At 39.1% G+C, this 27,083-nt stretch overlaps 1 protein-coding gene across 2 annotated transcripts in view; it reads right to left on the bottom strand.

Moving 5' to 3' along the window:
* The window catches only part of FAT3 (FAT atypical cadherin 3), a 330,777-nt gene that overhangs the window by 85,856 nt on the left and 217,838 nt on the right, over positions 1-27,083 (bottom strand). For both annotated transcript variants that reach the window (XM_086481717.1, XM_086481718.1), the window contains exons 4-6: positions 19,104-19,418; positions 16,951-17,161; positions 7,332-7,471 (exon numbers count right to left, since the gene is read on the bottom strand). In XM_086481717.1, coding sequence (XP_086337843.1) covers positions 7,332-7,471; positions 16,951-17,161; positions 19,104-19,418 — 666 coding nt within the window. The remainder of the gene's footprint in view (positions 1-7,331; positions 7,472-16,950; positions 17,162-19,103; positions 19,419-27,083) is intronic.

Raw genomic sequence — 27,083 nt, 5'->3', positions numbered from 1 at the left:
AATTTGTTTTTAACATTGCTGTGTGCAAACTCAACTATTCTGTAAGAAATAAATATGTATAGATGCACAGCAATATGTCTTAAAGGTACTGCTACAGCAGTGACATGCTGTTTTGTTTACATGGTGTGTGATCACCCCAGTGCTGGGGTTCACTTCTCATTATACCCAATGCATTTTGGGATCACTGGCAAATTGGGAAAGCAGAGGAGCGCATAAAGCTTTATCCACCACAAAGCTTGCACCGTGACTGTGCAAGCCACAGCTCCATGATTTATGCCTTCACTAGACGGCACAAACTAAATGGGGTGGGACTGGATCACCAAGGATAAGTCATGAGACTATGGAAACTATAGTGTGGACTCACAACACAGCATTTCTTCCCACTGAAAAAGGTATAAGCTAATGCCCTGACACACTGATATGGACCACAGCGGTGCTTGGGGAGTAGGAGCCACGGAGAGGGGAAAAGATAAAAAAGTTGAGGTCCTTGTTCATATATACATGATATATATGGATCATATATATATGTCCTCATCCATATATATGATGTGGTCATCAAACTTACAGAGAACTAAGCACTTAAAACAGCTTTGGTAGTTTCCAGAAAAGAACTTTTGGGTTTTTTTTCACTTTCACTTCGTATCTGCTGTAAAACTGATCAAGTACCTGTTTAAGTGGCAAGCATCTTCCTCCCCAGAGATGACATATTTTAATGATTTGTCAAGTGATCTGCACTGAAATACATATTATTTATTATATACTCTACATTTCAACAGCCACTTCCATCTGGAGACAGAAGGCAGTGGGTTAGAGATGCTAATGAATAAAGAGGTCATTATTGATTCACAATTTCTTCTATTAAAGCAGTTAAGAGTATTTCTAATTTTTGTCAGCTGTCTCTCAAAATCCCCTAGAGTCAACTGTAATTTTAACATTACGGTCTCTCCTTTACTAGAGGGGGTGGATTTTCCTTGCAACAAAAGAAAGTTAGATTTTATATGGGAATACTGATTATACAGAGCTTTGTTAAACCCACACACTATGGAAAAGGAGAAAATGGAAGTCTTTCACATTCTTAAAAATTCTTGGGAGTTACTTGAAACAAAATCAGGTAAAAATAAAATGAAATTTAAGTGACATTTAAAATAGATATTAGTCCTTCAATCCTTACAGCATTTTTGAGGAGTAAGTGACTATTATTATTCCCATCCTTTGCCCAGGAAAACACTGCCTTGCAGCAAGGTTAAATGACTGACCAAAGCCACATGAGAAGTGCAGTGGCAAAGCTGGGGAAGGTATTTTAGGTTTATTTTTATTAGGTCACCTTAAAATGACACCTTCCTATGCAGAAGATCTCTGGCTTCAGCAGGATAACTTCTAGTAAGGCATTAATTAAAAAGAAGGGGCAATCTTTTCCTTTAATAACAGACAAATGTTACACTGACATGAACACCGGGCTTATAGAAAACCTGATCCTACAAACATATGTGAAGTTGAGTAACCCGAATGCCACCAGATTGTTAATATGAGGAAAGTCACTCAAATTCATTTAACAGCTGCCAAACTTAGGCATAAAATCTTGGTACTACTGGCAAATTTCCCACTGACTTTGAAAGGGCCAGCACTCTGCTCCTTGAAGCCTTAAGCTTTAGCCAGCCTGTAGCATGTCTTTCACCCAAAACCAAGTGTTATCCTACTGAAGCGACTCAAAGACTCACAGTGCATGTGTAATTTAATACTTTCTTCATATTTATTGCCAAACAGAAGTTGTGGTAAGAATAAGCTGTGTTCTTTATTAATGTGTAGGTGTCTGGGGTGTTAATACCCATTTTGTAAAATCAAAGACAGACTTTCAAAGTTTCCCACCACATCTCCGAAAGGTGACGAATGGAACTGTTTACTACTTGTTTGCTGCTAAGTAGGGATTCCACTGTGCTGAGGACTGTGCAAGGTTACTGACTAAACCACTGTTCATAGACAAACATTAGCTGCAAGTCTTTTTTCCACGCTCATAAAGCGAACATGCAGCAAAGCAGTCTCTGCCTGGTTATCCTTGAAAGCTCATATCTTTTCCAGCACATCGTGGGCTTCAGAAAGGCAGGCTTGCCTCCTCCTGCTTTCATTGTACAGACCCTAATTTATAGTCCGAACAAGTGCCTCGCTATAAAAGGTTTGATTCTCCCTGCTCACTTCCTATTTCCCACAGTTAAAGCAAATTTCAAATAAAGGATTCACGGGCCTCCAAGCTTACAAATTAGGCAAAGTAACACTCAGAGCATTAGCAAAGACTTTGTATTCAAAATGGTAAGTGAAAGGCCTGGAGAAATACAATCAAATCAAAGCAGGACAAAACCTAATGCAGGAAGTCTCTCCAAAGCTGTTTTTAATGTTGCCCATCACAAATACTTTTGGTTTAGGCACAAACGTATTTGAGTGAAAACTGGATAAATGCCAGGAGCTGCTTTAGAGACATTTGAAGCTGGAAGAATCTGCTTGGCTAATTGCTTGGTCTGGGCACAGTGTTGTAGTACAACCTATTAAGTGCCTGAATTGCTTAAACTCAGGTTACGCTTTTGTACTGGTTTTGAAAACCTATTTTGATTTAATATTGCATTCAATTGTGTTACCACACAGCTTTATTTGCTACTTCCTGACAAGATTTTCCCTCCTCCAAACCCCAACCTTAATGTAAAAATGCAAAGAGTTTCCCTACCAACCTCAGTGGCCTGTTATTTATACTTCACCATGCCCCCTGTGTTACATTACAATAGGGGAGAAGTCTTCATTTCACAGGCAAGGCAGTGCTGAGATTGATGGATGGGACAGAAAAAAAAATCAAGGATTGGGTTGGTTCTAGTTTGGAGGAAATGTTCAACTGAGCAAAAGTGAAAAATTGAACTGAAACTCCATTGTCTACTTGTCCATCCTAGAAGAATCAACAGCCCAGAACCTCTTCTGGCAGGTTCTAATGTCTTAGCTACATTTTCACCACAGTCCTGTAAAAAGAGCTTTTCACCTTCAGATAAAATCCTCATTCTGGGTGATGGATCAGCTCCTCTTTGTTAAGAAACAATATTGTAAAGAAAAGGTGTTCCCTGAAAGATGAGACCAAGTTTTGTATCCTGAAACTCACAGCTAAGGTCAGTCCTGAGCAGAAGAATAAATAGGAAGTCTACAACCTTCTGCAAGGAGAGACAGAAAGGGACAATGAGCAGTAACTTCTCCTGTCTGCTCTTCCAGACTCTTTGGCTCCAGCTGAGGTATTACAAGCGACCATGTACTGATCTACAAAAACTTTTCAGAGGGAACCGCATGTTCCTCTGAGTGTCCACCTACTGGGAAATAGTGAGATGGTTTTACAGTAAGTGAAACTAAGGCACTTTCTGCCTTCTAGCTTGGAAGCACCAGTCTTCACGCTTTAAAGTATCTCTTTCATAGTCGTTAGGATGATGAGAAAGGAGGAGAAGGCAAGAAAATAAGCAAGAAGTAAAACTGTCTTTTTCATATAATAACATGATTCCAGGAGTCTGTTCTTAAAAAAAATAATTATCCCCTAGTACAACATTCTCAATAAAAGTGAAAAATTACCATCACTTAGATGATTGTTCCCCACTGCATTGTACTTCTCTGGGTATTTTAGCAAAACTGCACAGTATGCACGACAAAGAAATAAATACTACTCCTATGTTGTGCTTGGATGTAGAGAACCTGAGTTGTTCAGTAAAAAAAAAAAGGAGGCTTTGGGATAAACCTGACTCATGACCAAGAGAACCTGTAACGTGACACAATCAAAGTTAGTCAAAACTGTGGCAGGAGTAGGCATTCAGACACCATTACACAGATTTCTTGCAGGGAGAGTCTTTCGTCTGCTCAAGCGAGAGCAAAATACACCTTCCCAGCCCAAAGGGAGATGGTGGTGGTGGGGAGGAGCAGGGTCACTGCATGGAGCTGCTGTCCCGGCTCTCTCCAGCATGCAGGATGCAGAAGCCCCATCCCCTCCCCATGGCCAACAGCTCGCCTGGCAGCTGCAGGAATCACGTTTCGTGGGGATTTAGAGCCAACGTAGGCCTTCAGCCTTTAATAAATTACCACGTAGCCGTGAGCAATGATGAATGAAGCTAAGGACAAATAACAAAAGCTCTCCCTGGCTAAGTCAGGAGACTTAGCCTTCCTAGAAGTTAATCAACATGACAGAAGCTTTATACCCACACTCCAAATATATAAATCAAACAAGTCAATATTTCTTCGTCTTTTGCCCCCTCCATCCCGTCCCATCAGGGCTGTGCTGCCAGGATGGCTGGGGCTCAGCTGGATGGGCAGCAGCAGCTCAACAAGTCCTGGCACTTTGGTACTCACTTTGGAGATAGTATTCTTTTTTGAAATCCTGATCATGCCCAAATCAAACAGGCTTTCAGATATAAAGGAAGTTCATGATTTTTTAAAATTTTTTTAAATATTTCTTACGTTCTTTTCACCTCTCTTCATAACAGAGAACCACTAATACAACGGATGTTAACTTTTAAATGACAATGATTTCCTTCCTCTCATGGTACAGTAGTGAACCATGTGCGCAGTAAGGCATGAAGGAAGTGAACAGTTTATCAGAGTTTAAACCGTGCAGGAACATTGCTGAAGAAACTTCTTCAAGTCAATGCCAGGGATCATGTTACTGAAACAAAAATCTGTGGCATTTTTATGCTATGTTTTACCACCTCCAACTGTGTAATAGACATAAGGCCAGGAAGAGATAAAGGGAAACAGGTGGGGTGGAATAAAAAGCAAGACTGTTCCATTTGGCCTGGCGATGATCAGCTGTTTCATAATAAACCATTGCACTTTGAGGGGGGCTTTATATTATTTTATTGTTATACAAGGGGATGAATTAATACATTTGCTTTCCACTCGCTTCCTCTTCTACCACATCTTCTTGCAGCTATAGTTAAAAATGCAGGTGGTACTATGTATATGAGGCAAAAATATGAGTGCCATTTTGTCAAAACTCAGAACAAGGCCACTGACAGCCATCAGTAGATGCTTTTTTGACTCTTTCTATGACATGTCTTAACCTAGCAGTTTGATTTTTTTTATTATTGTTCAAAAAGGAAATAAAGATGAATAAGTTAACCAAAGGCTCCAAAGTACAGTCTAAAATACAGTATGAAAGTTTTGTAAAAGGGAGAGATAATTAGGCAGGCTATAATTCTGGCAGCTTTGAGATAAGGATCACTTTTGAAATCTCTGCTGTGAAGACCAAAAGAAAAGAAACACATTCTCAGATGTTGTCCAGGCCACAATTAAATACTTATCGACAGTATCCGCACAGAAAGAAGGTGGAGGAAAGAAGGGTCTGTACCCATCAATGATTATCTAATGCTACAGTATTGCAATCTTAAATGACTATCTTACATTTTTAAATAGGTCACATCACTGTTACAAAGAATGCTCAGGCTCCTTTTAGAATACAACAGCTTTACTGAAATATGTTTTTACCATATGTTTTAATTAAAAATCTAAGTTTTTCTTAAAAATAGGTTTTGAGGACTGTCATAGGGGTCAATTTATTAAATCAAAAGCAGCAAACCCAATAAACATAATAACCATGAGAAGAGAAATTACTTATATCCAGCTTGCTTGACATTCCCTGTGCTTTTTAATATTTCTTTGGCTGACATGTTTGTAAGAAAAAAAATGTCGTGTTAGGGATTCAACACCGCACTTCTGAAATGTGGACTGAGAGTGTCACCAAGATTGAAAAACAAAGCAAAATAAAAATCTTCTCAAGGGCTGAAGAAAATGACTTATGGAAAGGGAACATAAAGAGGTCAGTCATTCTCCTTTGCTTATCTACCAGAAGACTGCGAGATGATTTGACTATTCTGAGTAAGTGCTTTCCTGGGGAGAAAATACTGGTTTTTAAAGAACTCTTTAATCGAGCAGAGAAAGGCATAACAGGGAATACAGGCCAGATAGAATCAAGTTAAAAATAAGGGATGTTTTTAGCAGAGATGGAATTAATTACTGAACAGGGGAAACAGCAGATTTCCTACCACCTATCTTACTATCAACTGACATTTGCTTATCAAGAGTGGATAATCAGGAGAAAATATCAGATAGGGATACTCAGAGATTTTAGGGCTGATTATAAACAGGAATTCAGACTGAGAAAGCACTCAATGATTTAACAGCCTCTTAGGAAAGTTGGTGTTGTGACTCAGTGAATACAGATTTACATCTGAACTATTTGAGCAAAAAGGCAAGGTAAACCAGAAGCATCTGTGTATGCGTGCATGTATGCAAACATAAAGAATGTTCAGGGCTTCCTTCTGCAGTATAAGGAAGCAAATAACATCACACACCTATTTTTTTCATTTCCTCTACAGACCACATTTTATCTGGGATTTGAGGCTGCACACAGGAGTCCTCTACCAGTATGTATTTTTCCTTATGTGTCAAGTAATATTCAGGCTATAGGCACACTTTACGCTTGGCCAGTAATTCAGATGTAGGATCTCAGGCCCAAGCTAATCCATACCCCACAACTCCACCTTGTATTGAAGGATGTTGCTCTTTGGAGTCTCCCTGGTGCCACCTGGACTGCAGAGTCCCTGTCCCTGTGCCATGATCCTCACCATGTCCCAACTCCAGACTGGCTCCCACTGAACAGATACCCAGGCTCTGCACCAGGGTCTCTCCAACAAGGATGTGTCACAGCAAGATTTATCCCAGCCCTTCACATTTATCTGATCTGATTTTTTAATTGCTGAAAGGCACTGAGCCTGATAAGTAAGCCTGGTTTTAAAGGGTTCACTGGGGCTGCTCCCCAGAAGACAATGTAATCACAGGCAGTGACACTAAAGAAGAGATCCTTCAAATTTTAAGTTTTGCCTCTGAACAATTTCTTCTCTGAACAATTGATCCTGTGTCCCACATTTGGGTCTTGGGAGGATGAGAGGTATAAACTCCATTTAATACAATCAATAGCAATATTCTCCAACACCACAGAAACACTATAGTATTTTGGACCATTACAGGGTGACGCAATCGCCAAAATCTAAGCTTTGCCACCTGTGATAGGAACTTCCTCAGCTGGAGGAAGGTGAATTACTTTCGTGTGAGCACGAAGAGGACAAAAGGAGAAATAATGCTTTGAAACCTTCAACATGCAATTCTTTACAACCAGATGGAAAGGCTCTGAAAAATATCCCCTCCATTAGTTAACAGCGGTCTCAAAGGATGAGGTTTTATTTGAATGGCAAAATTATTAATTTTTATAGCATATACATTCCACTAACAAATGAAAAACTCGCCAAGAAAGGAATGCGATATTCTACCTGAGTCGTGGCAATGTTTGTTCCATCGGTGACCTCCACAGTCATATTATATATTGACCTCTGCTCTGCATCCAAGGGCTTTGCAATGACAATAGTGCCCACTCCCTTCTCCGCGTCGAAAGAACTATCGTAATTCCCTCCTAATTGTTGCACAAAAATACAATTAAATTAGCCATCTCTGGAAAATTTCCATTGAAAATATACCTAGAAGTGGGCATATCTGTTTACTGGCATCAATCTTAACGGTTTGCCTTAGCATACACAGTACATCTACTGATACTTCTTTGTTCATAACTCATTTATATTTCAAAGCACAGTTTGTATATTGGAAAGCAGATATCATTAAAATGCACTGCAAGGAAAAAAATCTAGCAGTATATTTAAATGAACCATAACTGAGTCTATAAAAAGAATCAAATGGCTATAAGCCCGTAAGATGTGTGCCCTTGTAGTTTGGATAATGAACAAGCACAATTATCTTTTTGTATAAAAATCACTTTAAGAGGGTTTTATTCTGCAAATCTTATTTTCAGGGAATTCTCACTGATGCTCATGGGTGCAAAGACCGTCACTGAGTCTTTAAAAATTACAATTATAATCAATTTAAAAAATGCAAATAGAGATTTGTTATGTTAATTTCAAGGACAACGATAATTACTGGCAGCAAAGGTCAAATTCTACTAGTCTTTTAGGAATTATTCAAATAGATCTGACAGGATACACATCCTAAATTCCTTTCCATTAAAAGAACTGTCGCAAAGCACTGTTCTGAAACTAATATTCCCTATCCTGTCACACACTGAATGATGCAGTAGTGGGGAAAACCCTCCTGAGTCTCAGGTGAAAGAAAAAAAAGGAAAAAGAAAAAGAAATCTATTAAAAAGTAAGAGAAAGCCATAAAAAATTTGAGATTAAAGGGTTACAGGATTTCTCAGCCACAGCTATAGTTTATAAATTAGAACCACTCATTATGTTCAAAAGTAAAGCACACACTCCCTGCTGCTAAGCCCCTTCTTACTCATTCATCTATAAAGTGGAATTTGTTATGAGTTGAGTGAAATTTTTGGAGGCTGAGGACAGGGAGAGGTGGAACACAACACTGCTGACAAACGAACTCTTAAGGTATATTCATCACACAGCAATGCAATGCCACTAGCTACAGTCTCTGACAACCCAGTTCTACAAAGCGGAAAAGGCTTTCAAACCCCACCGTTTAAGAAACTTGTGTAAGAGCTTCTCAGACCTCTTGAGGTTAGATCCACAGGTGCAAAAAACATCCATTCCCTTGACTTAGGTCTCATGCAATATATATAGAGAGATATATATTGGAATGGCTGGTACGTTATCACAAAATGGCTCTCATTTTAGAGCTGGGGACAGAGAAGTGAAGAGGACAGTCTTCCTTGCTCTACCATCAAGTCTTGCATCTGCACGGTTTGCTGACCAACAAACGACATTATTCTCAGAAACAGTCATGCATTTAGTGACAGGAAAAAGGTTTCGGCATTCCAAGAACTTGAAGATTAGGAGGAATCACGGCAAAATCGCAGCCCCTGAATTCCTTAACGTGAAGAAACCCTCACTTCTTTCTACCTCTTGCACAGGCTATTGCAAAGAAAAGTGTAAGATAAAAGAAACACTGCTCTCTCTATATCTGCCTTGGAGGCCATTCAGCGATGGGGAGAAGAAAGGGGCAGGAGGAAAAACAGTGCAGGTGACCTACACAAAGGAAAGGTAGAATTGGTGAATATACATATATACAGCTCTAAGCCTAACAGATGCAGTTCTGATGTTCCAGAAAACACTGACACTGGATCGGCTGTGATTTATGGTGGACAGAAACATTTCTTATTCCCTATCCTCCTTCTGCGAGCCCAAATTGCATATTTTTCTCAATTGATATATATATATATATGTACTTAACACTATTTGACACCAGGAAAAAAAGCATAATTGTCCTTGACATTTAAGCAATAGCAAGGTATTTGGACATTGATCATATCTTCAGTGGTTTTTGTTGGGTTTTTTTAAAAGTTAGTTTGGAAGAAAAAGATGCCATCTCCCAATCAACGTTTTAAATTGATTTACTTGAGAAAAATCATACCATGAAAATCAACTCTGAAAAAAAAGCCTCCTTTGAAGAAAAGAGTTTGAGATTCTTGCAAGGAAATCTCTGCTGAAATGAAGCTAGCCTTGGGACAGTAGGCGCTTTACAAAGAGAATGTCTCATACTGATAACCATGAAAACAAAATGAAAGTCTATACTTTAAGATGCTTAATAACCATCTTAATGAGAAATCAAAAATTATATGCTATCAACTGGCATACACTTCCAAAGAAACCATGCCTTTAAAACTTCCATGAAGTAACATCGAAGGATTAGCAATAAATGTTTTAAATGCCCTTCCTCTCTTAGCTTAGAGATGGGTTTGCATGGCACTGTGTAGTGTATTGCAAATACACCGACTTCTTCAAGCAGTTTTCACTAAGTGACTTATATTCTTCCCCTAAATTAAGAACTGAAGACATCATATGAGTTTTTTATATGCTATTCATGTCTTCCAAAATGGTCTAGTGACAAATAAATAAATCTTGGTTGCCAGCCACCCCAACACAGCCTACACTTGTAACTAACCAGGCAATGCACTTTATTTTACATTGACTAATTTTCTATTAAACAAGGCACAAACCGCATCAAACACTGAGACAGAGATGGATCAGAGAACATCCTGCTGTGAGATTTGTGATTATAATCTGTTTTGGAGTGAAATCCTGATTTATTCCTGATTCAGTCTGGTACATTTTAAGAGATATATGGTCAGATAAAGAACCACCCAGACAGCTGAACTGGGAATATTGCCTGAGATATTGGGTCCTGCCTCTCACTTGGAGTACTAGAGGCAGTCTATACTGCTCCTCAGCCTTCATACACCCTCAGAACAGGTCCTCATATGATGAGTGCTTCTGAAGTTGCACTTAAGCACTTAAGACTAATTAATAAATTAGGTATAAATGCTAAACTGTAAGAGTCTTATAGATATGTTAAGTCTATGCAAGGCCTACTATGAAGCACCAGGAGATGCACCCAACACAATTATCTTTGAAGGATGGGTGCTGGAGGAGCATGGAGAGAGAGAACATTCTTGTGTAAAAACAAACAGGAGTCTTCTCTTAAGAACTCCTGCAGCTGAACTATTCTGGGAACTCTACGTGAAACTACTTCCTTCTGAAGGTGTTCATGTTGAGGTGGGAGTGCTGAGCCCTTAGGAGGTGACAGCTGAGAAGGCGTAAGCTTCACACATTTATGGGGTACTTGAGGCTGGTTTTCGAAAGCATGCTGCTGGGTAACTACCAACCCTTTTGAAGCGAGCTCATCTGCAGCGCTGTAAGCTCCCACAGTATCAGTTTTACCAATGTTACTATTGGCCATTTAACACTTTCTTTGATCACAATCTTAGGATGAAAGGGGTCTAAGGATGATGAAATCCTGTTCAGCTGCTCAGATTTACTAGTGGGAATTTTTATTACTTACTCCATTTCCCAACATATGGCACACGCTTTCCTTTTCACTGTAACTGCTTTCAGTTACAAGACATGTAGAAGCTGTCTTTGTTAATGTGCTTAAAATTGCATTAAGAAAGAAATATTTCAAATGAAGATACTACACCGTGAGTTCCTCAAGCACTTTGGGAAAATCAACAATAAAGAAGGCAAGATGATTGAATTGGCAAGTTGACTAGACAGGTTGTCCTGAGAAAGCATTTTAACACTGAAGGACCTCAGACAGATGTGGATTAGCCGTTGTTTGTAATGCTATTGCAGGCTAAGATGTAATGCTGATACATCTTCAATACAGATTAAAGACTTCCCTTAAAATACTCTGATTAAACTGAAGCACTTAGAGAGAAGTCCACATCTACTTGTAATGCCATCTTTGGATGAGAAGACTTATCATGTTGGGATGATATAAATTCATCCAGAAAGTACTTTTTCTCTCTGATTGACTGTTAAGATTCCCAAAGACACCTAGCACACACTGATAGTTATGTCTACACTTTGGACACCTAAAATTAAATGCGATGATTTCTACCTTTACTTTCTTTAGATTGAACTTAATGCTCTTGCATAAATCCTGGAAGCATTATATTTCTACAGCTATATTTTTTTTTTTTAATGTTATCTGAAAGCATGTTATAGTTTATATAGGGTTTTCCAGCATAACTCTAGCCAATTCCAGCTGTTATCAAACTCAGGAAAACTGCAGAAGCAGCCCCTGGTACAAAAGATCTTATTAGTTGGCCCTCACTACAGCACCATGAGATCTTTCTAGCACAGCCCTTATTTTCAATTTAATGGATGGTATCATATGGTCAAGAAGGAGAGCTCAAGAAATTGAACAGAGACACCTCTGAGCCAACAGAATACAGGTCATGTTCTTGGTATAGAGTAGCCTTGGTTACGTCTTCTGGATGAATCCGGAGTATTACCTTCATTGCTTCTTGTTACCAAGAGTGCTTCTTGGCTTCGTAGTCACTATGAGCATATTTTTCCTCTGACAAAAGTCCCATATGCTTTGGAAAGAATTGATTTTCCTTTTAACAAAACCGATAGCTTAAAAAAAAACAAACACTGAACCTTACATGACTGACAAAAGACAATCTTCTTCTGTGAAGCTTACCACGCATTTGGTGCAATGGACAGACCAAGGAAAACTTCCTGAACTGTTAAAAGGGGTTTCTAAAGGTCAGCTGTAGAATTTGCCTAACGCAAGATACAATGCATATCTTGCATTCCCACAGAATGTGGGCTCTGCATTTCTGTCCCTTTTGAATTTCAGTCTTGGTTTTTTTTTAATTTTATTGTATTTTCAAGCATATTCTGCTTATATTTTGACTACTGCATTTGCTGCAAGAAATGAAATTTTTTTTGTAGTGCTTTTCCTAGATGGGGTTGCTTTTTTTTGGGAAAAAGCTGAGCCTCCCTATGTTCCTATCAGCTGCTGATATGCAGTTTAAGATGGGATTATGCTGCTGTGAGAAATTATTTTCTCCTCTGAGAAGAAAACATATTAGTAAATCTGGAGGACTTGTAGGCAAATGAGTCCCGTGCTTCCCTCTTTTCCAGTGGAATGATCCAGAAGAGCGGGATTGAAATCACATCTCAGAAGTATCTAATGACCATGGAGAATCAGACTTGTTCAGTCTTAGATGCAAAGACAGATCACACTGATCTCTGGAGGACATCCCCAAACCAAATACAGCGAGACAGATCACACTGATCTCTGGAGGACATCCCCAAACCAAATACAGCGAAAACCTGATAAGAGTCTTCCTTCACTGGCAGATGGCAAAGTGGATACATGCCCCGTGTTCAAACTTAATACAGCCAGGATACACTGAGATCCTCACACAAGTCTCATTTGGCCTACCATGCCATGATGGACGAGTGGAGAAGAAGAGAAATACAGGAGATGATCTAGAAAAAGTTTAGATTTAGAAAACAGTCCTCTAAACCACGTTTTCAGAGAAGGTTCTTATTTGTCTTGTCCCAAAGTAAACTAACAACACCAAGAACAGTGATGACAAATTGGGCAATTGCTACTATTCTCACATTGCTCAGAGCAGAGAATCAGAGGAAAATGCAGAAAAAGAATTCACCCCGAAACTCAAAGCTGAGTCTAAAGTGCCTCTAGGATTTTCAGAAAAAGAAGCAGAGCCAAAATTTCCAATTTTTCTGTTTTTAAAAAGGATGAAATAAACTTCGTGACTGCCTCAAGAAACAGAAATTAAACTAAACACTTCAGTTAATCATAACATAATAAATATTAGTAATATGACATGCAAATATTTATTCTTTTGTGTACTATGTCATGCTAAGAAGAAGAAAATAATGCAGACTGAATTTTCAGATAAAACAACTGTAAGGAGAGTCAAAGCCTTTGGTTTGCTGCTAAGAAGCTGAAGATAAGGGCATAAAAAGCAGAAAAGAAATCAGAAAGGTATTTTTGATAGTTCTGAGGGAAGATAACTCAAAGGAGGCTAGTGAGCTACATGTTTTTGACAGTAATGAAAATTAGCAGCACTGTGAATTAAATGGACAATTAATTAAAATTAACAGCTATTAAAATTATTGCTGTTTAAGCACCCTTCATAAAAAGTTCTGATGTGCTTTTAAAGTTCGGCTGTTCCTATAAAGCCACAGGCTCGGGGAAGAAGGAAAGATAGGGAGATCTGTTTGGAGAATCAGAGAGATGTTGTGCAACATGCTACTTAAGCAAAAACTAGCACCATGCAGCTCAGCTCCAGTGTCAAAGTAGTCATCACACCATTCCCACCACTAACAAAGGAAGAGACAGAGAGGGCTCAATTTACCTGGGAGCAATAAAGATTTCTGACTTATTTTGGAGTTCCCATTGAAAATTAGTTTTTCATAAATGACTGAATAAATTTAACACAACTGAAACAACCTACGTTTATGTCTTTCAAATTGTGGGATCTGCATGAACTGAGAATGGCGTTGAATGCAGTCTGAAAACAGAAACGAGGTATGACATCTCAACCATTCTAAATTAAACAAACAAACAAACAAACAAGTAGGCATCTTGTTCCTCTCTAGTCCATGAAGGGAAGATGATGTCCCTGCCTGCAAGGCACCTTCCTCTCTTGGAGATGATTAACTCAAGAACTTAAACAGCTATACAAAGTGTATATAATTTAGATGCAAATTAGATGCCGAAGTTAAGCAGACAGAAGTCTACACAGCCAAACTTCATCCGCTCTCCCTCCTTTTTTTCAGCTGGGAGAAATGTTATGCATTAAAAAAGAGGTCCTCTGGAATTCCAGTGCCCATTTAGTTTGAAAAGGTCATAAACATAAAGGTCAAGCTGCAAACTCTATATTAAACCATGCCTCTACATAAGCCTTCAGGGCTTTTGTTGACATTACTGTGAACTGTTCACAGAGGTCCAAAATCACAAAATACCAGATGGAGTACGATCAGGTCTAGGTTTTACAGCAGCACAGAAACCATCTCTTGCATCAGCAGTCCCATACAGCTTTCCACACATGACAACTAACTTCTGCTAATGACCCATGTCTTTCACTGGGCTTTTCAGCAGTAGACCTCAATGTTCCCTCACAGGAAAGTACCAACATCTTTTTTTTTGTCCACATGATGACACTGACGAACAAGGAGAAAAAGTGGTTTTTGATACTGATACTGACTAAAAGCAGCAAAGATAATCTAAATATATGGTGTTCCCCGTCTAAACCTCTTGGGGTGGGTTTTCTCTTTGAACCTTGTATGCAGAGCTTCTGGAACAATGGGATTGTTGCTGATTCCTGTTGCAGAAATGAGTGCTGTTGCTAGTGCTATTATTTATAACAGCAGTAATATTTAATGACAACATGGTCAGGGTCACTGATTTCTCATTAAGTCTAGGGAAGCTCTGTCTCTGTGACCCTCTGCTGTGATGTAGCATCTTGCAGCATCAGGAGCTACAGCCTATAGGGAAACCATTAGAGTTGTTTAACTAGCAAAAATCTTCTAAACCATTTGAACTATTTTAGCTGTAAAGGTCACATTAAACAAAAAATTAAATGCTTAAATTTCATAATGGTCTCTCTATCATCTCTGTTTGGTAGGCCAAAATGAAATATTATTATAAGGTGTTGCTTGATTGCAACTGACTCTAATAATGTAAAAGAATGCAGTGGAAGAGTGGGGGCTTCTCTCAGTGCTTAACACAGGTGGCATTTTAATGAGAGTCAGTGAATTCGCAAAGGAAAGGACCAGAAGGCTGTGAAAGGCAGAGAAGTCCAGCAAAAGGTTCAAATGGAAAAAAAGTGTCAATAACATCAATAACGATGGATTTCTCCTGGGAGAAAAGTTAGGGTCAGTGAGGAAGAGACAGGGAAAGTAAACATTAGCTAATAAATTGCATGTAGCATACTGAAACAACCAAGGGAATGGAAGGAACACTGTAGGAAACATATGCTGTCCTTCCCCAGGGGCTAGCAGGAACCCTAGAACATGATAATAGCTTTGGGTTTAATTTTAATATGGTTGGCACAGCAGAAACCGTGCTACAAATTCAAAGAGGAAATGTTGCTGCTTCTCTCTTTCATCTGCACAAACTGGCAATAAAAGGTGGATGAAAATGACTCTGACAGACCCTTTCTCTTGTGGTCCTTGTCCTTCCTGTTGGCTAAACCCATCCGCAAACTGCTATGCTGAAATGAGCGCCAGGCTCAATCCCTGTAAATGAAGACTGCTGATGCTCCCTTTCCACTAAGTCTGTGGCAAGGGCTTTTTATTTTCTCTAATCTTTTATACAGTATTTGCTTTACAACCCTTCATTTGAATAGCACCACTTTGTGCAGGCACGGTGTTTTACATCCAATGGTATACAAACATTACGTACAAGTATCTGCAAGTATTAAGTAGCACGATAACTTTGCAGGGTTGTTGTCTGCTGGGGAAAGTCTCATTTTGCAGATGCTAAATGAGTTACTTTAAATTACATAACTGAATCAGCAGCAGAAGAGGGGAGGAAATGCTTAGGAACATTGACTCCTGTTTCTCCACTGCAACCAAGGGATGCCCTCTACTCCCTGTCTTTTTGGCAGCTACACCCTTAGTAGCATTTCCCTGTGATTTTAAGACCATTACTTCAATGGCTTCTCCTCCTCTTTGCTAAGGATATTTCTCCCTCCCTATTTTTATAACCAATTTTACGTAAGGCAATTTTGTGGTTGAAATCTCACATCAAAACACATTTCTCTTTTTCAGCTTGCATTCAAGACAAACTTTTGGTGGCTCCATTTGTAACCCATATGTTGATGCATCCCATTCTGTTTCACAGTTAAATGGATGGCACTGGACTGTGAAAAGTTTGAATTAATTATTTGTGATAAACTGCGGAAAATCCGTGAATAAAATGATAATAATTGGACACAAATACGGTAAAAGCTGTCATAGAAAGAAACGCAGCACATCCATGTGTCGCATCGCATCCTGTCACAGGCACTTATGAAAGATGTAATATAAATTGTCTCAAAAAACTTGCAAAAATAAAAGGCAGCCTGGATAGTTGTATTTTAGCAAATGTGTTTGCACTAAGGGTACCTTCTGTTGAACAGTTCTGCCCACAAGCTGTCTGTAGAATATAGAACATCTCTCGAGCATGCTTGCCACCTTGAAGCAGGGCAGTCGGAAGCAGAAAAAAAAGAACAGAATGCAGAAAAAAAGGTGAAGAAAGAGAGAAATGAGGGACAGCAAGTCTAAGTACCATAAATACATTTAGAAATGAGATTAGCAAAGTATGACAATAGAATTTAAATGACAGACAACATTAAGATTGCAGTAAATAACATAGTATGAAAAAAAAACAGTTCAGCCATACAGCGCTTTTTTCAGCTTAGCTAAGGAGTCATAACAAAAGCAGGAATATTATTATTATTGTTATCACTATATTAAAACAGCATTTTCGTTTCAGCATTACAAAAGTGGGTTTAATTTGAGGGGCACAGTTCACGGTTAGTCATTTTGCTTGCAAAACCACACATCCATATGCTTTAATTCTGAAGCATCCTCCTCATATCACTGGCTCCCAACTTACCAACAATATCAAACCAGAGAGGAATGTTAGATGGCTGCACAGAGACCACCCCAACAATTTCTGTCACTTTATCGCTTTCCATGACGGTGAAGTTATAAAAGGGTTCATCGAAAGTCAGGGGCACGGGCGAGGGCACAGGCTTTTTTATCCACTCAATATGGAGGCGTGCAGTTGAAGATTTTTGGGGCCGGCCATTGTCCACTGCTTTTATCTGGCAGGTACAAAGAAAAGAGGACTCAGACTGAGCATTCCAGCTTGGCACTTCAGACCTAATTCTATCACATAATGATGACTGCTTGGAAAAATCTCACTTGTAATGTTCTATGTAAAGTCCCACCAAAAAAAAAAAAAGGAGGAAGATAAGCACTTACTTCTCAGTTCTCATTTTTTTTTCCATTACACTTTGACTTTTCACCAAAAAGATTGACTTTTAACTGATATGTTTTGTTTCAGAAATTAAAGTGTGAAGGTCTCCTGGAGATGCAATTCAAGTGCCTCCCACACAGATCCACCTCTCCAGAACCAGCTTCTCTCTCTGATTTCATCTTCCACCCAGTTCCATCTTGCAGCAAAGCTGGGAGCTTTTTAATGACCCTGTGGGATGTCGTGCACTTGCGAAACATGCTCCCTTAGACCATGTTTGATTGTTTTTAAACAGCATCTGTATTGCAGATAAGACTGGTATCCCTTATATTGCCTTCTTCAGGACCTTTAATTGAGCTAAATAAGTTTCATTTCATTTCTCCCATTCTCCAAAACAAATATAATTTAAAATTTTGCCATATTTATTTTCCTTGCTATTGCCTCTCTGTTGTGTTCATTAGGAGTTGCCCAGCTTGGTGCTAATTCTTTTTATTATAATGTCCTCTAGAGGGATGGATACACTTCGTATTTGCCTGGCAAGCTTTATGGTTTTAGCACAGCAAAGACAAGATGAGCAGCAGCAAACATTTGGCTCAAGGAAAGGGAGAATGTAGGTTACAAAATGGGTGCTTTGGTGAACAACATCAATGTCAACCAAAGGGTTTTTTCTTTTAAAACTAAGGGAAATGTTTCTAGCTATATAGGACCACTGGTATAAATATGTTCTTACTATGCCTGTTAAAAATGAGAAATATTTTCCCAAAATATCATACCCTATTTCTGGAAATGTGTTAAGTGGGTTTGGTGCTAACACTCACCACCCTGCTCTGTTCAAGGCGGGCAGGCCCTTAGTGAAAAGATGCTGAGGGTGTGATGAGCAGCTTCAAGGTAGAAAACCTTCAGCTGTTGCATTATAATAAGGGCCAGATCCCAGACGTGACTTCCAGCTCTGCACAGGCAAAGGCACTCACTCACCCAAAGGGTGCTCTACTCTGATTACTAGGTATTACTTAATATTTTGGTCTTTATTAATTTTTTTGTCACAGTTCCTAACCCTATGAAGGTATCTCAACAGAGACCAGTTACCGTAAGTGACATCACTTCTTTTGCTACGGGCCAGATCATGGATCTCTGACATCTTTTGGTCAACTTCTTAACTACAACTTGTTGGCTTATTGCTGTAGATGAAGAGTGCGCATTCAAGTCTTATATTGCTTTATATAAACACCCCATGTCATATTCTTTCTTTCTTTGACTTTGTCTATATGGTTTGAGTTCTGGCAGAATTATTTTGACTGAGACTTCTTTCAACTGAAATTGCTGTCATATTTTAATGTGGTGAGAAGGCTACCACAACACCGAGTACACAGTACTCCTCCTCCCTGAAGCTACCTAGCTTGGACAGAAAGACCTTTGCCCGAGGGCAAGCAATTGTGTCCACAGAAAAGGTGAATTTGTAGCTGTATCTGCCCAGATCAACATCATACGACTTTGCAAGCAGACAAGCCCTTGGTCTTCATTTCTATGTATTCAAGTGAACGACTTAGGACAACAATTTGCAAGCTGACTAAACAGCCTGAGAATAGTTCCTTACGCGCAGTAGCATGACTGCTCTCTCTGACTCAATTTTTTGGCAGTAGATGTATGTGAATACTAGATTTCTTAATACAGTCAGATCTTACATATAGGTCATACATCAAACACAGTCATATATCTTTATACAAGAGGACCTATTCCTAAAAAATAATTAGTCAAATAACAGGTTTGTTTGTTGATGAAAGAGTACTTACTGTTAAGATGTCATAACTCCCTGCCGTGAACTGCTTTCTGGAAGAAACCATCCCTGTTTTGGGATCAATAAAAAATTTCCCATCATCATTTCCATCCACGATGCTGTACGAGATTTCTGCATTAGGACCTTCGTCTTTGTCAAACGCAAAAGCTCTGTAGATTGGCTCCCCTCTTTTCTTACGGTCCCGCTCTGGCAGCTTGATTTGATAGACTTTCTCTGGAAACTGAGGTTTGTTATCATTCTCATCCAGAACCTGGACCACCACCCAAACAGAGGACTGCTTGGGAGATGTGCCCCCATCTGAGACGGTTACCTGAAAAACAACAGCAGTAGAGGCTATTCTGAAAAGGTACAGTGAGACTTTACATAAATTGGAAAAAAATGTAAAACATAAGGAAACATCTCTCCCTTCCCAAACCGAAGTTGCAGTTCACAAAATCTTCTGTGTACACAAGACATGCTCACTATAAACATGCTCAGTGCCTAACTAAAATATGCCCGCAATGGCAAATACAGGAATCTGGTAGATCTTTTACTTTTGAGATGAAGCTGGAACAGGGAACCTGTGGACTAATGATCTATTTCTCAACACACAAAAACCTTTTATCTCAAATTCTGCAAGTTTATTTCAGAAGGGAGAACTGGAATTAACCCATTAAGCAGGAACCCTGCTTTTTTTGCAAACACATTTTAACGTTTCTTCAGTCATGCAATGAATTTGAAAGATGCATTTCTTCTTAAATCCTAAAAGAACCTCTGCCACTTTTTTCCCATTAATTATTTAGAGTTTCTTAAACAACAAAAGGATTTCTGTCAGTTCTTTTCATTCATTACCTGAGATGTGACAGCTCATTAATTCCAAAACTGTTTTATGTGATTGTAAGGGACATAGAGAGGCAGGTAGCAAAAAAATTTCTGCTGCATTGTGTAAAGTGCACACTGTGCTGCCAGAAACACATAAGAAATAAAATCTTTGAGACGAAAGTTAATTAGTAATTTAGCTGCAACTTAAACAGAATTACTAATAATTTTCAGTCTGAAACACTATGAAAATGAAATGATCCAAGATCAACAAGCACTGAAGGAATTTAATAATATGCCTTCAAAATGCAATCAATACGTTTCAAACTTCTCCCTCAATATTTCGATTGCATTTTTTAAAGAGAAAGAAATAAGGCAGAAAGTTATTTCTGCTTGCATGAAAGAAGTTCAAATTTCACTTTCAGCTACATATGCTAACATGCCAGTTCCCAAAGTAGCAATTTTTGGTGGTAGTGAGCCAAGATATGACATACCCTTCACTGCTCATACCAATCATTGCACATCGATTGCTTTGCTGGTTAACTCCGCAATGCTTTGTTTTTCCTTAAATGTTTCTTTGTTACCTTGCAAATCATACAGTCCTGATGTCCAATCCTTAGGCAAAGCAAAATTTTCTGGGAATAATGTCTCTTGCCATTGTCCCCTCCTTGTAACAAGAAGTCTAAGCTTAGGGTAGCCCTGATTTAGTACTGAGATCAGCTGAAAACCCCACAAAATTTGCCATGAAAAAGGTAAAAGACCCTTTCCATTTCCTGTATTTAACTATACTTTTAAAAACTGATGCAGTGGAAGGGAGCAGACTGACAGCCTTAGGGCCTGAAACCTCTTATTTACAGAAAAATAAATGGTATGGCAACACATAGTGGCAATGTAAAATCCCCCAAATCAGCCCATAACTCATGTGGAGAGAGGAGACTCCTCCCAACAACACATACCAGCCTCAGGCCTCTCTCCTAAGACTGTCACCAGGGCTGGCAATTAGCACTTGTCGGGATCACTGCCTCGTGACAAGGATGACCGTCTGCTGAGAGCCGGACAGGGACCATCCCCATCCTGCAAAGCCACCAACGCGCCATCTGTCAGTCACTGGCGAGGGGGTGCGGGGAGAAGACCCGCAGCTCATTACCAGTGTACTCAGCCATCCAGTTCCCACTCGCTACACTTTCCAAAATAGCATTTACAACACCGAAAGGCTGCACACATGGCTGTGAATCTGCCTTTCCACCCGGTGAGAGCAACACCGCCGGGGACCTCTGCCTCCCCACCGCCCTGGGAGAACTGCAGCACTTTGGCAGCAAACAAAAAGCCAATTCTGCCAGTTCTCCTATTACATGCTTTTAGCAATAAACAACTTTTGCCCCACTTAAAGGCTTATGCCCTCTATTTCTGTTCTACTCCAGTGCAACTGGCCAAGCTCTCGGCAAGAGCATAGGTTAACAAAGAAAGACCCTTTTCAGGATTTCTGCTGACTCCACAGATAAAATAATCAATGATGCCAGGCAGTACAGGCTGTAGTGCACAGAAACAACTGCAGAGACATTTATTTAAATGCCAGTCAAAAATACCAACAAAATGCTTTTTTGGTGGGTAATCTTCTTAATGCATAGAAAATACCAGCAGGATTCAGGAAACTCTTTGTTTCCTGATCAGAACATCACTCAACTTTAAAAAAAAAAAAAAAAAAAAAAAGACATTTTCTTCAACCTGCTAGTAGCCATCTACAAAAAAATGTAGCGGGTGGGGCAGGGAGAGATAAAAAGTTTACAACTAATAACAATAATAAAATCTTTGAAAACAACAGTGGTATAAACAGTTAATCAACTGTGATGAAAAACCTACTTAAGTCAAGAGGCTGTTCAAGAAGTGAAGCCATCCTCTTGTCTTACCAATAAAAAGTCTCACAGTTTGTTAGGTTACTGCTTAAATCCTGACTAACAGGGTGTTGTGGCACTAAATACGTGCATGCATTTGTTTGTTTTTGTTAGCCAGAACTTGTGGGAAATCCGTTCAATAACAGAAAAATTGCACTGAAAATATTTGCTGACAGCTAATTGAAAATAGTAATGGCTATAACAAGAAACATCAGCTAATTAACAGAAATTAACACAGAAGGCCTGAAGTTAGTCAATTCTACTCTGTCTAAAACTTTATATCCCTGGAGAGGAAAATGTTATGTACCAGCTAAGCCTTTTTCTCTGGGTGACACTCAAAACTTTTCAAAATGACAGGCTCCAGCTCCGCTCGAAAAGCTCTGAGTGCCAGACACGGGAGCTGAAGTGTGAGTTAAAGCTCTCTCTTTGCAGGCATGTAAATTAATTAATTAAGCCTCCCTCACACCAGTGATGTGATTATTTCCCTAACTGTAAATCCACTCCCCAGCTGACCCCTTTCTTCTGCTCCATCAGTCTGACCCCAGCCTGGTTTTTCAGGTTCCAGCTATAAACAGGGTAAAAGAGCTGCAAAAATTTCGTCTGCCCCTACAGAAAAAAACTCCATGACAACACACTAAAACAAAATAACAAATTGCTGCCAGTTCAAAATCGTTCCCAGACAAAAATGGGGAGGACCGGAGAGATCGTTAAGCACACCGCTCTGCAAATAGCCTTTCCATCAGGACACTGTATCATACCAGCACTTAGAGGCCCCTCTAAGAAAGGCAATTTTGATTAAAACATTACCACAGTTCTCAGCAAAATCCTTAAACAGCTGGAATTTACAGAGAAAAGTAACCGGGGTGGGGAGGGAGGTTGGGACATTTGTAGGACAAAGATACGAAAGCTAATTCACAGCTGGTATCTCTGGAAATGCGAAAGGCAGATGTGCAAGGCACAGGAGAGCTCGCCAGGAGAGAAGCTGTAATTCAGGATCAGTGAGGTTCTTTTGTTTAGAAACCTCCAGATGGCATAGTAGGGGAAAAAACAGAGAAGAAAGGTGATATAGATGAATGACAGACTGCCACGATGTGCCATCAAAAACCCAACAAGAGGTGAATCTCACAGTAATCAAGATGGAGAAATGGTGAGAACAAGAAATAAAGCTTTCCCAGAGGAGATGGGGAATGGCTGCTTGGTCAGCATGTACTTTCCTAAACACTGAACACCTTCTTCAGTCTATGTGCAGAGTTTGGTATCCAGACTCAATGAGTGCAGACATGCTGCTTCTTGCCTATGTGCAACCTGAGATGGGCCAGCCAGCTACTCTCCCCACTGCCCTTCTGGTGAGATACTGCTGCTCGTGCTGTGTCAACACAGCCAAAAGAGAGGATACAACCTCCCAAACCTGGGATATGGCCATGAAAGCAGCTGAGTTTCGATTCTCTAACCAACCATACAGAGGGCTGGTCCATTCACCAAGGGCAGAATATCCCAAAAGGAATGTGATGGCATGTTTAATGGGGTCTGATGGATTCAGACAGAAATAATAATATGAACTTTATATACCACTCCCATGGTGAAATCCTAAGAATCACTGCTGTTTCCCACAATCAACAGACAGTTCCACTACTTTTTTTTTTTTTCATAAAATCAGCACTTTCTGTCAGGAATCTGCATTTTCCCATTTGCTTTAATGTTTATGACTTTACTGAATGATGTCAGTAAATATACATATAGGTATTGGTTATCCAGAAATTTCTTTGCTAGAGTAACAACATTCACACATCCCTTAACAATGCTTCCTTCAGCTGGACAGAGCAGGACAAGACCTCTTGAAATTTTCTTTAGTTATATCAGACATGTATTTTTAGAGAAAAAATATCTTCTTCTGCAGAGTACGACAAATTGAGTATAATAACAGAACTTGCAAAATCCAAGTAATGTAATTTCCATTTCTTCTGCAGGATCTACTTCAGGAGGTTTGGTTTATCGATATTGACACTACCTTTCCTACAGGATTGAGAGATACTCCTTCATATTCATGTTCATGTTCACGTCCATAGATCAGCTAGAAAGAGACTTCCATAGCTGTGGACCTTCTCAGTGAAAACCATACTCAATGCTAACCATTAACATACAACAGCTGGAATGTTAGATCCGAAAATTTCTTCTTTTTATGATCATGGAGAAGGCGTGGGGGAGACAACTACTGTGAAAGTATTGGCTAAAACACAGCGTCAGTCTAGCAGACCTCAACACGTGACAAAAATAATTTTGCCTTGAGACAGTCACTCCTCCTATGACTTGGGACTGTGATACTTAACTGAAGAAGGTTTAGTTCTTGAATTTTTTCAGAACATGAATTCAACTGTGAGGATCACCCTCCTGAATTAAAAGTACAATATCGAGTCTCATTAGCAAAAGCTCATGACTTCCAAGATAATTATTAACTCAGCTGGGAAGAGTAGCTAGCAGGGATCTTACTTCAACAAGTATAACAAGACAATCAGCAGGTGTTTAATGTGAGTTATAAAGCCTTGAGAAGAACAAGAATCTTCTTCCATATCATTCCTTGGCAGGAGGAAGTACTCAGCCTACCCCATTTTTAGGTTAAGAGGAACTGCCACATAACTGTCATTAGCATTGCAAAATGCTGAAGATGTCATACTTGCTTGTTTATTTTCGTTCCTGTGATAACTGCTTAACGCGAAAAAGAGTGAGCTGAGATGCCTGCATCTCATCTAAGGAGAGTGCATTAACGAGGTTTTCAGGTAAAAGTCTCCCCCTTCCCCCAACGAGAAATGCCAATTTTGCTTCAGAAAATTTTAGAAAAGAGAATCTGGTTGAGTTACTGGAGACAGAAAAATGATCAAAGGGAGCCTGAGAGCTGAGCCATACCCCTGCTGTTAGTGACTAATGGGTTTGTTTCTTCTGCCAATGCGCAAACGAGCTGTAATACCTATTGTAAGAGTCTCTGGAATTCAGCCCAAGTAAGAGAAATAAAAGATTATAAAGGAGAGCTCATTGAGGGATGAATGGAACTTTAAAGTCAAATACATTGAATTACTATCTCTGCCTACTTCAGAGAGAGACTAAATTCACGGCTAAATTCCTACGAGGAAATTTTTTTCTGAAACGCATGGTATTACTGAACTACATGTCGGATTATTGATACAAAGTGAAGGCAGCATAGCTCAAAGATACAGAATAGGAGAGGAAAAAAAGGTATCTAAGTTGTGGGTTTTTTTTTTAGTTTGACACAAATACTGAGTTAGCTGTAGCAAACTAGATGCTTTTTTCTTTTTAATCCTTTATTTGGCAACTGTGGAAAAGAAGTGGGCAGCTGCTTATTTCACTTATCCTAACAGAACGTAGTGCTGTCCCACAAGACAAATTACTTAAAACATTTCTTGTAGGAAAGCGTGTCAATCATATCAATATGATCCATCTTTCCTTATTTCCTTTACAATGTGCTAATCTGGGAACGCTTGTTTTCAATCATGAAAAAATTAATACATTCACTCTGGCCAGCTATGAGAAATAAATAATTTAGAGTACATTTTAAATACAGATTATTACTGACATAAACGCTCTAGGTGGCTGATTAGGAAAGTCAATGGCTTCCAGCCACATTCAAGCTAGAAAACGATACATAATGGTCTGTTATACCATTTGAGAATTAACGATGACATCAGGTAATTTCAACGCTGTATTGCCAAAAGACAGGAAGGAAGGAAGGCAGGCTTTTTCATCTGGAGTTAAATGCTCCCTGCAGTATCTGCAAACCCAAATATTAGAAGAGTGTACTGAAGAAAGTCTTAGAGGCTTCAGATCTTAACTTTTGTTAGACTCACAGTGCTGAGACCAGTACATGGTAAGCAAATGACCTGGCAGAATGAAATATCAGAATGGGTAACCTAAAGGTCCAGAACTACTACTACTACTTCTACTATTACTACTACTACTACTACTACTACTACATTTATTCTGTGTCATATTTTATTCTATGAGCCTTTTGAAAACTGAAACAGTAAACAAGAGTCAGAAAATCTGAAAAGAAACTTAAGACTTGTATTTTAGCTTCAGTAGCAATACAAGGAAGGTTCTGCACAGCTCTTGACAGTGACTCTCTAAAAGAAAAACAGTAATTTTCCATGGGCATTGCTTTTAAAGTTCATTACAGTTTGGAGATACTGGCAACCTTTGTACATCAGCCTGCATTTATAGTGTTCTTCAATCAATACATGCTAAGATAAGTGCAGAACCAACCATTACTCCATTAAATTCACAGGAGAACAGAGCAGCCTGTTAAAAAGAAACTCCCTTAGGCAATGTCAGAAAGTATCTTCCCCTTCTTTTCACCAAATAAAAAGAAAACTATAGTCCTCAGGAATGCTAAGCTCATGCAATTCTGCTTTTGACAAACTGTAAATAAAACTTTGCCCAAAAGTGACTCTAATCCGATCACTTTCCAGCAGTAATGTGCTTTGTACTTCCATTGGTGGAGTTAAATACAGAAAATCTTCACCTCTACTGCCTAACAGTGGTGTGTAATCAATCACCTATGATTCATCAGAAATCATCCCGTAAGTAAAAGCATTGCTTAGCTAGGACTTTTCCTGACTTTCTAGGTGATAACACCACCATCAGAAGTGGTGCTTGAAACTGCACATAGCATATCTCACGTTGAGCAGTTTGCAAAATTTGTAACTAGAAGATTGGAAAATTTGAGATTATTATAGTAGGAACATCAACCTCAGCCTCCAAATAACAACTATAAAGGTCTTTTGAGTATATCAGGAACTTTCTTTCTTTGCTCATGAGGCTACAATAATGAATTTCGCTACCCCAGATTCTAATGAAGAAAAATTTGGAAAGCAGGAGAATATACTCCAAATACACCTCTGATAGTATCAGGACCCAAGGACATTTACCCACCTTCACACAGACACCTTACAAACAAGGTAAAGACTGATATGCGATTGCTTAAAAATAATTTTCATAGGCATATGGAACCTCTTTAGGAACAACCTATTACTAAACAGAAGTGTAACTACCCTCATAGCCTTTAAATGAGAAAAAAGATAAAAGTTGTGTATTGATCTTCATAGTAAACTTTGAAGAAGGTGTTTAGCTCCTGCTGATAGTGAAGATTAGAAACAGAGAGTTTCGTGAAAAGAAAATGAGGAGTAGTCAAATCTGAGAATATTTCACTTCAAGTAGCTTTAAATAACATTAAGCTTGCAAATGAAGATATTTATGCAGTTTAATGTTAGTAGTAA

The sequence above is a fragment of the Leptosomus discolor genome, chromosome 1 (genome assembly GCF_034619465.1).
Source record: "Leptosomus discolor isolate bLepDis1 chromosome 1, bLepDis1.hap2, whole genome shotgun sequence".
In the NCBI taxonomy this organism is placed as follows: Eukaryota; Metazoa; Chordata; class Aves; order Leptosomiformes; family Leptosomidae; genus Leptosomus; species Leptosomus discolor.
Note: the sequence above shows the minus strand (reverse complement) of the source record. Positions and strands in the feature narration are given on the sequence as shown.